The 14070-nt window shown below is 43.6% G+C and overlaps 1 protein-coding gene across 10 annotated transcripts in view; it reads right to left on the minus strand.

Moving 5' to 3' along the window:
• PHACTR1 (phosphatase and actin regulator 1) overlaps positions 1–14070 on the minus strand; it is a 562807-nt gene that overhangs the window by 76649 nt on the left and 472088 nt on the right. For 9 of the 10 annotated variants that reach the window (XM_077886026.1, XM_077886025.1, XM_077886024.1 and 6 more), the window contains 2 exons: positions 10166–10333; positions 7932–8138 (listed from right to left, as the gene is read on the minus strand). In XM_077886026.1, coding sequence (XP_077742152.1) covers positions 7932–8138; positions 10166–10333 — 375 coding nt within the window. The remainder of the gene's footprint in view (positions 1–7931; positions 8139–10165; positions 10334–14070) is intronic. The other variant, XM_077886028.1, reaches the window with a different exon arrangement.

Raw genomic sequence — 14070 nt, forward strand, 5'->3', positions numbered from 1 at the left:
AGTGCCCACTGCGAGGACTGCTATTTGTGACTGTCCAGGAGAAGGCTGGGAGAGTCAAATCCAAGTCACACAGTCACGAAGGCAAGCAAAACACGCTCATCTGATCTCAGGACGCTGGAACCAAGGGACTGATCGATGATGTCTGGAAGTCGTTAATTTAGATCGTATAAAATGAAATGCTACACAGACCATGTGGAACTATAAAGAGGAAGAACATGCAGGATGAAGGTGTAAGTTCAAGCGAGATCCTTAGATGTTATAAAGGGAAAAAGAGGACGGCTGCAATTCATCTCCAACCTCGCCTCTACCTGATGCATGATATTCATTCACTGTCGGAAGACACACTCCTACCTCTTGCATTTACAGAGATGGTGGCAGCTGGTCTGACCACCTGCAGTTGGTGGTCTCCAAGGGTGTCCCCATTTTCCCTTGACATTCCCAACGTGCTCTCTGCCACCTAGTTTGACTGATGGATGACTGTCATGTTCTATCTGTGACTCTAATAAGGGGTTGCTTTTCCATCTAGGTATCGTGGTTCCATCAAGCACTACAGCAGCACAAGTCAGACTGCCTTTATGGCACACCTCAGAGCCTGAGATAACAAGTATCCTGCTAGGAACTCGTGGGCAAATGATCATCCAGCTCCTCCTCTAATGCTTCAGCCACAGGCGGTTCTCTCTCTCTCTCTCTCTCTCTCTCTCTCTCTCAAGCTGCTCAGCGCTAGCTGAGGATACAGAAGGGACCAAGGCCGACTCCATCCCTGCTCTCAGGGAACTGACCCCGGGACATTGAAACGATGTCCAAGAGGAAGAACCAAGGGCAGTAGCTTGGTGCCCTTTGCACTTTCCACTGATGATGGCCACCCCCCAGTTTCCTTTGTACAGCTGGCTGTGCATCTATCCCCCAGCATTACTGTCCATCAAATCCACAAGGGTGTCAAGGAGACAGGTGAGTTGAGATCAAGCACATGCTGCTAAATGTCCACAAAACATGCCCACTTCCTCCACCAAAGTTAAATCCATCATCATGATCATGGCATTCGAGGCTTTCCACAGTTTCCCTTCAACCCATTTCTGGCCTGCTTCTCTCCACAAATCCTGCACCCCTGCCAAGCTGGGCCGTGTGTTAGTTCCTGAACAGACTGGGCCTTGTATTCAGGTGCCTCTGTGTACTCTGCTTCACCTTCCACCACAGTCTCCTTTCCCCTCCCTAACTTTTCAAATTTTACTCATCTTTCAGGCCTGTTTTAAATACATCCTCCTTTATGATGCTCTGTATAATTCTTTCAAAAGGATTTGGTCTCTTGCTATTGAATTTCTTGAGAATCATGTTTATATATCTTTGTATGAAGCATTTTCTGTAGCTTATAATTGCCTACAAGCCCTACAGCTGATGAGGGAACACTTCTTATAAACTGTAGCAAGGCTGGTGGGACACGTTGCACATGGTGGGCACTCAGAGCAGAAGTGCCATTCAGTCTTACAAAAGAAGGAGATTCGATCGTGTGCTACAGGGTGGATAGAGCTTGAGGGCAGCGTATAAATGAAATAAGCCTCTGATGAAAAGACAAATGCTGTAGGATTCCACTTACTGGAGGTACCCCATATTCATAGAAATAAGAAGTAAAATGGTAGTATCAGGAGCTAAGAGGGGAGGAAGGAAAAAGGGGAGTTTCAATTCTTCCAGATGGAAAAGTTCCAGAAATCTGTTGCACAACGATGTGAATATAGTCAACGTTACTGAATTGCACATTTACAAACTGCTAAGAAGGTAAATTTTATATTATGTTTTCACCACAATAAAAAAAAGTGCCAAGTGCATTAAATCTCCCACCTAACAGTGCTACAAAAAAAAAAAAAAAAAGATATTTTGGTGTAATCTTTGCGCTGGTCACAGAAGTGAGAGCAGAAAGCGCCTTTTTAAAAAAGGTTTCTAGGGGATCCCTGGGTGGCTCAGTGGTTTGGCGCCTGCCTTTGGCCCAGGGCGTGATCCTGGGGTCCTGGGATCGAGTCCTGCAACAGGCTCCCTGCATAGAGCCTGCTTCTCCCTCTGCCTGTGTCTCTGCCTCTCTCTCTCTCTCTCTGTGTCTCCCATGAATAAATAAATAAATCTAAAGAAATAAAAATAAAAAAGGTTTTCATAGAAAGTCCTCCAATGCACCCAGAAAGAATTTCTGTATTTTAAGAAAGGGAAATCAAGACTGGAAAAATACTGGGGCACCTGGGTGGCTCAGTGATTTGAGTGTCTGCCTTTGGCTCAGGGCGTGATCCTGGGGTCCTGGGATTGAGTCCCGTATCAGGCTCCATGTAGGGAACCTGCTTCTCGCTCTGCCTGTGTCTTTGCCTCTCTCTGTGTGTCTCTCATGAATAAATTAATAAAATCTTAAAAAAAAAAAGACTGGAAAAATACAGAAAATTAGGTATAAAGAGTAAATTTGGGTATATTTCCCATTCTTTCAAGGTATCAACTACTCAGAGACTATGAACCTTAAACCTTCTGGGGCCTCTGGGTTATAGTTCATGTTTCCCACTTAGAGGCAGAGACGAGGTCCAAAGTCACAGTGGTCCACTTAGTGGTTTTCTTGTGTTTTCGAAGTAGAATGCAAGGGTAGAGGTAAGAGTGAATGATTTTGTGGAGTTGGAGAGGAATCTGCAGGAGGAGAATAGGGAAGGATACTGGAGAGAAATGAGGACACACAGTAATAGGGTCAGTGAGGAACAACAAAATCAGAGGTGAGAATGGGAATACAGAAGAGTGAGCCATGGATAGTGTCCAAGAACTAGGGAGATGGTATAAAGAGAAACATTGGTTTTGGTATGATAAGCTCTGGATAGAAGATTCTCATTTGACCCGGGTGAGGCTAAGAAGTACCACAGGGCATGGGAGCCATTTGCCAGGAAAGTCTGTAGTTGTAAAAACTTCGGAATGTTGAAACTAGCCATTGATCAACAGAAGTTCCTTGTATTTCAGGGTCTAAAGACAAAGAAGCCCTGGGCAGGTTCACATTAGCAGAAGGACTTATTTGTAAAGGATCAGCAACTCTTTTCTCTTTTTCTTTCTTTTCTTCTTTCTTTTCTTTTTCTTTCTTCTTTCTTTCTTTCTTTTCTTTCTTTCTTTCTTTCTTTCTTTCTTTCTTTCTTTCTTTCTTTCTTTCTTTCTTCTTTCTTTCTTTCTGATTTATTTATTTTAGAGAGAGGGGGGAAGAATGTGTAGGGGAAAGGCAAAAGGAGAGGGAGAGAGCAAATCTCAGCAGGCTCCACACTGACACAATGTTCAATCTCATAACCCTGAGATCATGACCGGAGCCCATATCAAGAGCTAGATGCTTAACCAACTGAGCCACCCAGGCTCCCCCAACATTTCCTTTTCTTTGCTGAACTGCCAATCTCTAATTGTGACCAAATGCTTCCTTTGTGATTTGTCCTGTTCTTGATTCTTACAGACTCTCAACTTTTAACATGTTCTTCCAAACCCAACTCAACTGCATTCAGGTCCTCCTCTTTATAATCAAGTGCCTCGAGAATATTAGTTATTTTTGAAAGACTGGATACATTTTTGTCTTTCACTTATGCAAATAAAGAAGCCAATTTCCTTTCCTTTTTTTTAAATTGATTATTTATTTAAGAGAGAGACAGAGAGAGCAAGAAGAGGAAGAGGGAGACAAGTAGACTCCCTGCTGAGCCAGGAACCTGATGCAAGGCTGGATCCCAGGACTCTGAGATCATGACCTGGCTGAAATCAAGAGTCAGATACTTAACTGAGCCACCCAGGTGCCCCCTGATTTCCTTTTTAAGAATTCAACCAACCAATCCATTTATTTATTTTTGAGAGAAAGAAGGGGGAGCAAGAGTATGAGTAGGGGTGGTGGTGGTGAAGGATGAGACGAAGAGAGAGAGAATCTTAAGCAGGCTCCTGGTTCAGCACGGAGTCCAACTCGGGGCTTGATCTCATGACCTGAGCTGAAATCAAGAGTTGACTCCTTAACCAAACGAACCAACCAGGTGCCCCAAGAAGCCAATTTTCTTAAAAGGACTGAAAGTCACAAGGCAAAAAAACAAAACAAGACAAAAAAAACAAAAAACAAAAACAACAAAGAAAGCTCATACCATTGTTTTGAATTTTAAGAATAGGTATCTTAGTGAGGATGTTAGAAACCAATGATTACAAGTAAGAACTTTGGAGTAAAAAAGTGGATACATCTCTAGCACTTACTAGCTATGTAACCATGACAGAGTTATTTAACTTATCTAAATTTCGTTTTCCTCTTCCAAGAAAAAGAAAGAAAGATGATAATAGCATTGACTCTGTAGGACTAAACAATATGCCGTCAAGTTCTCAAAAAGTGGTAGCTGCCATTATCACCCAAGTGTGAATGCCAGACCACGAAGTCCAGCTCTCACGGGAGTTGATTATCTTTCCTTCAAATAGCATCGATGGGGTACCTAATCACAGGTACCATATGCAGAGGCATGGATTATTCATGCAGTGTGTCATATCAGACTCTGGGAGCCAGGATGGCTGGAGGGGTGATTGATGAAGACTTAGAAAGATAGGAGACAGTGGTGGAGTTCTTTTTTTTTTTTTTTTTTTTCTCTTCACTTCAATCAACTCTTTTCCTCTGGGGTCCATCATCATTCCAAGAGAGATGCATTTTGAGAATCATTCATCTCAGATCATATGCATTATGCAGAGGCATGTAATAATGGAGCATCAGATTCTCCTTCCATTCTGGAAGTACAGTGCATGGCAGAGCTGTTTGCAGCTGCTCTTGGAGAAGAGAAGAACAGACAGGATGATGACAAGGGAAGAAGAAAGATTGTTTGGGAGAGCAAGAAGGCTTCTCTCCACTTGCTGGAGAACGGAGAACATTCTCCAAGTCTATAATGGTTTTCCTGAGAAAATGGAAGCACATGCCAAAGTAGAGATATTTCTGCCTGTCTTTGCCTGATCATGTACTTGGAAGCAGCCCCAGGTCAGGTTCGTGCTTCCTCTAGTATCCCACCGGACCGTTAACCACTGTCACTCTCTTATTAATCATGCTTGGTGGCTTTCAAACTGTCCTGGGTTTCCTTTCAAAAATGTCAACAGGACAACAGACAGTATGAGCATGCTACAACTGCTAAGTCTCAACTCAACTCAGTAGAGTTCTAGCATTCTTCGTTGATTAATTTCTTCTGACACAGCCCAGTTGTCTCTAGAGTAATTACTAACAGAACAGGGTTAATGTAGCTGCCTTGTGGTGATGCAGATTCATTATAATTGTTCGCTTACAAAAATTAAGCACGTCTAAATGAGTTTAAACCGAAAAGGCCAGCACCAGGCTTGCAGCCCACAGAGACCTCCACCTGTCTTGTCTTCTTATTTAAGAGGCTATCAGACCCAACATGGCAAGGATTATTAGCTCTTAGGTATTTTTATCCATGTGATCCAAGCTCTGTAGAGATGAGGTTTATAGAGAGTAGAGAAGTCCACTCTCCCTATAAAAGGACCAGGGAAGCCAGAGACTGGGTTCTGTTTCTCCTACATCAAGAGTCCCATGGATACCAGGCTGCCCAAGCTCACAGCTCATAGCTGAAGCTGTGAATGAATGAAGTGTGCCTTCATTAATTAGATAACTAGATAAGTTAGAGGATGCTACCGGCTACGAGATTCCGTCTCTGTTGTTCTGTTCGCTCTCCTCCTGCTTGTTAGGTCCTATCTCAGAAACAGAAGTGGCTTCCTCCGTCATCTCCCTGGTTCAAATTATTCAGTTTTACTCAACTAGTGTGATTCTGGAGAATGAGGCATGGGGCTGGCCTTTTTAAGTCTTCAACTTTCTCCTTCTGTTCACTCTCTACACAGTGATGTAGGAAAACTTTCAAAAGGCTCGTTTTCTTCACATCACTCCCCTGCTCAAAAGCCTCCCAAGGCTCCCCACTGTCCCAGAAATAAAATCTAAATCCTCCTATGCCTTACCTAGTGAACCTTTTTTTCAATACATCCTGAGACAGGCCCTCTGCCCCAGCTCAGCCACCTCGTCACGGACCCAAAACAATGCCATCTCTGGGCCTCTCTGATGGGGGGCTTCTCTCCTGGAATGTTCTCCCCTCATTCTCCATAAATGCCCTTCATGCGTTAAGGGTCAGCTCAAGCTGCAGCCCTTCCATGCATGCCCTTTGATCAGACTGCACGGAACTCGAAGTGATACTCCCGACAGTATTTTGGCGCTCTATTGTGTGTCTATACAATACAGGTAATATATAAAAAATACATATGCAAAATGTATACAGTAAACTGTCACTTATTTGTACCTGCATTGAAACCTAGCACATGTTTGATGAATAAATATGAACCACATACAGAAGCTGATTCTGTAATATTTAATCTTTGGGAAAATTTGGCATCAAAGCCTTCAAAAGCCTCTAGCTCTTCCAAGGTACATAGATGATTTCGGGAATCAGAATAAGCAACTCTAATTCTCGAAATAAATTAGGAGAAATTCAGATGCTCATAATGCAGTGTATGCTGCAGAGGATGTCTGCTGTGGTGATTTTTACGGCAGAAGATGGGAGAGCCCCCAAGGAGCCAAATGAGGGAACCCTACTCCACACCGGGCAGCTAACAAAACCGTGTTGTGCAGTATTCACAAACAGGAGAACCAGTTCCGAAGATACCACCATGTGCAAAAAGTCAGTGATAGGAGATATGTATAGCAGGCATCTGATTTTCATTAGACAGATAAACGGACAGGGGTCATCTCTTAGAAAGAAGCTTATGGGGGCATTTGTTCCTTTGTGGTTTTCTATGCATTCACATTTTAGGACACCGCACTAAAGGGTTATTAATGTGTTGGACGGCTCCTGTAGATGGAAATGTGCTCTTTCGAGCCACAGACATCTGACCTGGATGGACATATATGCTGATAGAGTGGTTTGACTCACTCTTGTGTTTATTTTGGACTCGAATAAAACTCAGCACCACTGGGGAGACGGCCTCCTACCAGAGACCAGGCTCCCCGGATGATCCTACTGCACAACGCCTGCTGACCCTGCTGAAGGTCCTGATGTTTCTGAAGCTTCAGCTTCTCCACTACAAAACAGATGAAAATTCTTCCCACCTCCATCCTCATCACGTCTCACAAAAACCTACAGAGATCAATTAGAAACCATTTACAAAAATACTAAGTGCATTGTAAAAAGGCAACTGGTCAGTGGAAAGACTCTCAGGGTTGCAGAAACAACCCCCTGAAATCTTTACTCTTTAATCCCAAACCACAGCGTTGAACCCAAGAGGAGTGTCTGGTTCGTGTGCAGTGAAATACAATTTCACTAGGTGCCCAATTTAATAGCGCTGGGTGTGTTCACTAACACGTTAAACTTGAAAATATAAAAATCACTTCAGGACCGCATTCCTAAACCTTCTCTTCTTTTAACTGTATTTCCCATGATGCTTTGCAGATTTGTCTCTACTTGTCTTTTTTTTTTTTAATAGAACAAACAGCACAGACATGAATTTTAATAGAGGAAATATGCTGGGCTTCAGATCAATAATTTAAAGACAAAAAATTTAAAGCTTCGGCAAACTCATTATGAAGGGAACAAGGTACTACTCTTCATCTTTGCAAAGATTTTTGACATTGAATCTAATTCACCTCGATGGGCAAACAATCGTGAGTCAATCACATAAATACCAATGTACATATTTACAGATACACACGACAAAGGCTCTTGGCACACGGCTGGCAGGTGTATACCGAATGCTTCTTGACAAAGACACACAAACCCAGGTCATGACTGTGTGTACCGAGACGCACATAGAAACACCCAAACGTCCCACAGAGCAGCCTCACCAAAGAGGTGTGACAGGCCTTGGCTAAAAAGAGAAAGAGAGCAAGAGATTATCCCTTGAAGGGAAGGCAGGGCCGCACGCCCCCAGAAGACGTCTGGACTCACCTGTTAAGTGGTTGGCAATCCTGGCAGTGGGTTTGGGAGGCAGGGCGGGGGGTTGCTTGAGAAGGGACAGCTGCTTCACTGGGGTCTCCTCATGGTCTCCAGAGAAAGCAGCAGGTTTTTTGGGGGGCAGTAGCAGGACTGGTTTGGCTGAAGGATCTTGGGCCAGGAGGACTCCAGACTCACTGGCAGAGGGACTCTCTTCAGACACTGAGGGGACAACCATATGACACACAGGAGACATTACACAAACGAAGTGCAGGTGGGGCCGGCAGGAGCGCACAGGACGGGGGTGTGGGTTAGCAACACAGCAGAGCACCGACTTGTTCCAGGTCGTCACGTATGTGTAGAGAGCTCAAGAGAGGCCACTAGAAATCCAATCAGGAAGGGGGTGGGGAGGGTGGGGGAACACACCAGGAAGGTTGAGGCAGTAAGGGAGAGGCAGGAGGGGCAAGAAGGGAGTTAGGAAGAGGCTATTTTCTCAAAACAATCCCAAGCTTCACCACTTCAATCTTGGCACTCATATGACACGTTCTATGAGTGCTCTCACACGTGATTCATGGGACCACAGCGACAATCCACGGATGGCAGGTGCAGTGGGTGGCGGACAAAGAGGCCCCCAGGTGAACCGAACCAGCATCTTCCTCTGGGCCTCTTTGTCCTTTGCTGAGAGGAAGCCATGGTAGGTTCTGGGGTCTTGTTTTTGCCCCCCTGGGTCTTCTTGGGTCTGGGCCAGGAAGTAACGGAGCAGCCCTCGAGGCTGACACCAGGCTGGGCACCCTGACGTGTGTCTCCGGGGCTGGGCAGCAGCTGCCAGCAGGCACCTTGCAGCTTTAGGGGCTCTTCTAAACCTTGATGAGACAAGGGATGCACCAAGACAATGTCTTTCTGTCTCCCACTTTCTGTCCTCTCACTTGCCAGAATTATGGCTTTCTGTTTGGGTTCCCCCATTTCTCTTGGCTCGGCATTGGGTCTGACTCTTCCTTTCTACCATGGGTGACCCCGACTGGCTCCAGTTAAGAGCTGTCCTGGGGAGAAGGGGGTAGGAAACAAAGGCCTTCATTCCATGCTGACAGCCTGGCCAACGAGACTGAAACTCTCATTTCACTGGGATGACAGATCTCCCTTTAACAGTCAAATCTGTATGATTATAATGTCACAAGGAAAGCTGGATCAGAAACACAATTCCCTTCTTTAGCTGGAAAAAAATCTCCTCAGCCTGGGGGGATTGTAACTCAGATGCATAGCCTCTTGCCTCCCAACATTGCTGGAATGGGAATGACTCTAGTGACTCACCCGTCACCCTCTTCTTCCTCCCTAATCTGGGTAGCAGCATCAAAGCCTTGCCAATAATCCTCAGGAGCACTCAGTTCTCCCCCTCTCACAAGGGACACCATTACCATCAGCATCGGACACACCGATGGAGCAAATGACTCACCAGGTCCCAAAGTGAAGCCTGGAATGGACTCTGTAACACCAGCTCTCCTGTCTTCCCACCTGAGCTCTGCTGACGCAGACATTGCAGATGGTGTGGCGAAAGGACGTGGCCTTTCTGCCCAAACTCTGGAGATTTCAGGAGGTCCCTCCCCACCCAGGCTCATCTCTTGAGAACAGGGAGCACTCCTCACTGGCTGTTGGGAGGATCCCACCTTCTGCAAACCTTCTGAGGGAGTGGGTACTGACCATTCAGAGGGCTTTGGACCAAAGAAGTAGTGACAGTCTGATGGTACCAAACATCATCCATCAGCAGCATGTGAGTTAACTGGTAAATTGTATACTCTAGCCAATTAACACGTTGATTGTAAACTGATAAAATTTGCTACCCAGATACAACCACTAGCTGGTATGCCCAGACTGGACTTAAAGGCTGTGCTAGGGCTTTACAAACATGTGAGTTAGGTAGGAACTGTGTAAAGTATAGGATTCCTTAGCTTGAGCTTAAGACAAATAAGTGCTAGAAAAAAAATGACATTTTAAATCCCCGATATTACAAAAACAGGGCATGTCTTCTTTAAAATCATTAAGATTACAAAAAATGTTGTTAAAAAACTATAGAACGGCATGTGTGAATATCTACTAATTGGGCAGTTTCGTCCCCATTTCCAGGCGATTCGTAAGCTCAGGGTGGTTCAAAATAGAACCCCTCGTCCAGCCAAGGCTCCAGGTCCCGAATGCCACGTGCTGGGGGCCTATCCCACAACTCTGTCCCTTCCATGTCCCATCGCGTCCTGCATTACCTGTCCCATCCATGATGTCTGAAGGTTGGAGCACCTCGTATGAGCAGGGATCCCTGGGCATTGGGACCGGCTCCATTTCGGACAGGGCAGGCAGAGACAGCTGGCTGGAGCTCAGGGACTGTCCATTTTCCAGCGAGTCATCTTCATTCGATATGGAGAGTTCCCCATCTGTGGGAGCGAGAGGAGATGGCCCAGTTAGACAACGCCCACCTTCCAGGGAAGGGTGACATTTATCATTTGCTAATCGAATCTAAATGTTTTTGAACAATCTTTTTCAAGGTCAGTCTGTAAAATCTACACTTGATCTTTTGCTTTTCAGACACTTTATTTTTAGACATATGGCATCTGACCACGAAGGCAGCAATTTCCAGTGACCTCTAGTAAATTGCCTGTTTGCTCTCCATCTTTCCAACCATAATCACCATATTTTGGATGTATCTTTTTTAATGAAAATGAATTAAAATGAACTATTCTTTGTAATTTTGGAAAACCTGGAAAAATCGAGCAGGCCTCAGAGGCTGGAAAACCTTGAGTAGGAATTCCTACTCTAGAGAGCCCAGGGCTTCATACCACTCAACACACACCAGAAGCATGGTTCGCTAAGGCTCTAGGAAAAATTCATCCTCTTTTCTCCTATTCCTACCAGCATCCAATTTTTCTAGAGAGATAAATGTTTAGGAGGGCTCAAAGTTTCTTGAGGCTCACCTCCTGACAATAAGGACCACTGCTCACTGGCTGTTGGGAAGGTCCCATCTTCTGCAAACCTTCTAAGGGAGCAAGTACTGACCACTCAGAGGGCTTTGGACCAAAGCTGAGGGCTGCAGCATCCTAAGGATGCTGGGAGTGTCAGAATTCTCCCCCTGCCCACCAGTGATCACGCCTTGGGGGAGGGGAAGGGCAGACTTTGATCTTGCTTAAAGCTTCTCAAAGCAAGGGTTGGGCGTCTAGTTAACACCATGGTAGAGGATCAAAGGCTCCCGCACAATGGCCATTTGTCAAATCAAAATTCCCCCAGTATGATTTCATCCTAGCCCAGGGGAGTCCTAAATAACTAGACATTAAAGTCAAATTAATTTTTAAAGAGGACAGAAAGCTGTTCCAAGTAAGATGAATAAACATTCAGACAAAAGACTCCCAAGTTATGCTTAGTCAGAAACACAGGAACCAGCAAAGCCTTAAAACTGGACAAAAGATGATTTACTTGTAGGAATGAAACAGTGAGATGACTCCAAGGTGAATCTTGTATAAATGATCCTTTTCTTTTGCCATGCTCCTCCCAAGGGGTCAATTTTATACACAACAATAAGCAGTGGTAAAGGATGCTGTGTGGGCCCCCTTCCTCCCCAGTTAGAACTGGCCTGATGGAAAACAGTCAACAGACTAATCTACAAACCAACAGGCTTTAGACAACATATGGTTCAAGGACACAGGATATTTGACCTGAATCTTGTATAAACAGAAAAAAACAGAATAGATACCAAAAAATCATCTGAGGCAGATGATATAAAGCACTGACATACTTTAAGATTGTGTTTTTTTTTTTTCTCCCTGTTCTTTTCATTTAGCCTTTTTGGATGCCTGGAAGGGCATGGGAGTTAGTATAATTGTAATAAATAAAATGATGACTACTCCTCATTAATAAGAGAAGAAGAGCAGTGTGGCTCTAAGGCTGATGCTATGGAAAGTAGACTGCCGAACTGAGCATCTTCAGGAGGGAAGGTGGAGTGGGAGGTGGGTTACTGCATCGCCATCCCATAAGGGATGGTCCCCAGTCCCTGCAGCACACTTTAATTTAGCATGTTCACACTGATGCCATGGGAAGTAGCACTTTGATTTTTGATGTTTCCAATGTAAAGAAGTCCTGGTAAGACAACCAGAGGAGGGGGGGTTTCAGTGCCACTGCCAAGTTCTGCTTCTTCAGGGCAATGATACAAATGACTGCTGTACGTTTTAACAGTTAAGAAGTACCATGGAAATAGTTCTGGGGCAAAGATACAATTGTAGTTGGATTACCTTAGACTCTATGAATCTCAGTTTCATCAAGGCAGCTGACTTAGGGCTGGAGGCTTTGCTGGTAAAGGAGATGCGCTCCTTGGGACATTGCAATTCTCAAAATATTGAGCTCCCCATACATTAAAAGTACCTTTGCTGAGTCACAAAGACTCAAACCGCTTTGGAGAGGAAACAATCTAGGGAATTCCACTGTCATAATTTCTAAATACACATTTCCACCAAAAAAATAAAGATGAAAAAGAAAGAGTAAGACAACCTAACAGAAACAGTTTGTATATATTTTTCATAGTTGTGATTTTACTATGCATCAGATTTCCTGTCTTGGTTTTTTACTATTATAAACCTTATAATTTGCATGATTATAATCTTAATGATTATACTGGATGAATAAACTGAATTTTTTAAAAGGGATTTTATTTATTTAAGAGAGAAAGAGAGAGTGCGCACACACGCAAGCCACGGGAGAGGCAGAGGGAAAAGGAGAAGCAGATTCCCCACCAAGCAGGGAGTTGGATGCAGGGATTGATTCCAGGACCCTGGGACCATAACCTGAGCTGAAGGCAAACGTTTAACTGACTGAGCCACTCAAACACCCCGAATAAACTGAATTTTATTTAGCTATCTTCCTATGACTGGTCATAAAGGGATTTCCAATGTTTTATGATATAATAAAAAAAAAAGGAGGCTCTGCTGATCACCTCCCTACATAAAGCCTTTTCTGCAATTAGAATTCTGACCTTTTAAGAGAAATCACAATAGGTGAAACTTATGTGTTAATATTTCAATATCTAGTGACATATACCTGAATCTTGTATAATTGTTTTGTGAAGCATTTCTCTATTTACACAGCAGCAGTGTACAGATCACATGAATTTCTTAGCTTTTGGCCATTTCAATATTAACCTTGATAACCATTTTTTAATAATGGTTATTTATTCATTCATGAGAGACACTGAGAAAGAGGCAGAGACATAGGCAGAGGGAGAAGCAGGCTCCCTGTGGGGACTCCATCCCAGGACCCTGGGATCATGACCTGACCCAAAGCCAGACATTCAACCACTGAGCCACCTATCTACCTATCTATATACATATAATGATCTAGCAGAAATAAATTGAAGCCATTCAATAGATATGACAAATCCATTATTAATATCATTTATGGCCAAGAATAGTAGTGACAAAAGTGAAGACCATCTGATTTGGATTCTTATAACATGAGGCTCCTACGATGATGCCATTGTTAAGTAACTGTTGTTTTAAAATTCTTATTGTGACATTTTCAAACATACACAAAAGTAGAAATACTAATGTAACTGATCCCATATACTCATCATCAAGCTAAGAAATCAGCTGGGAATTCCTAATGTTTGGTAATTCCATATTTGATTAATTTGAAGAGTATGTAACTCTCTGTGTCCTTTAAATTTACAAAGATGATTTATTAGCTTCTTTATTGGCATTTTAATTAGCATTATTAGAAAAACTATTTTCCCTTTTTTTAAAAAAAAGATTTTATTTATTTATTTATTTTAGATTTTATTTATTTATTCATGAGAGACGAGAGAGAGAGAGAGAGAGAGAGAGAGAGGCAGAGAAACAGGCAGAGGGAGAAGCATGCAGGGAGACCGACATGGGACTCGATCCTAGGTCTCCAGGATCAGGCCTTGGGTTGAAGGCGACACTAAACAGGGTGGCTGAGCCATCTGGGCTGTCCTATTTTCCTTTTTTAGAAAGAACTTAACCCTCCAGATTAGGAGGAGTCTAGTCTCATGGACTATTTGTACTTTTATCTATCAAGATCATCACTGTCTCTTGTTATCAGGGATGAGAAAGAATTTGCTCTTTATAGTAATATTAGAAATTATACTAGAAATAATACTAGAGGGGCGCCT

The sequence above is a fragment of the Canis aureus genome, chromosome 37, assembly GCF_053574225.1.
Source record: "Canis aureus isolate CA01 chromosome 37, VMU_Caureus_v.1.0, whole genome shotgun sequence".
Taxonomy (NCBI): domain Eukaryota; kingdom Metazoa; phylum Chordata; class Mammalia; order Carnivora; family Canidae; genus Canis; species Canis aureus.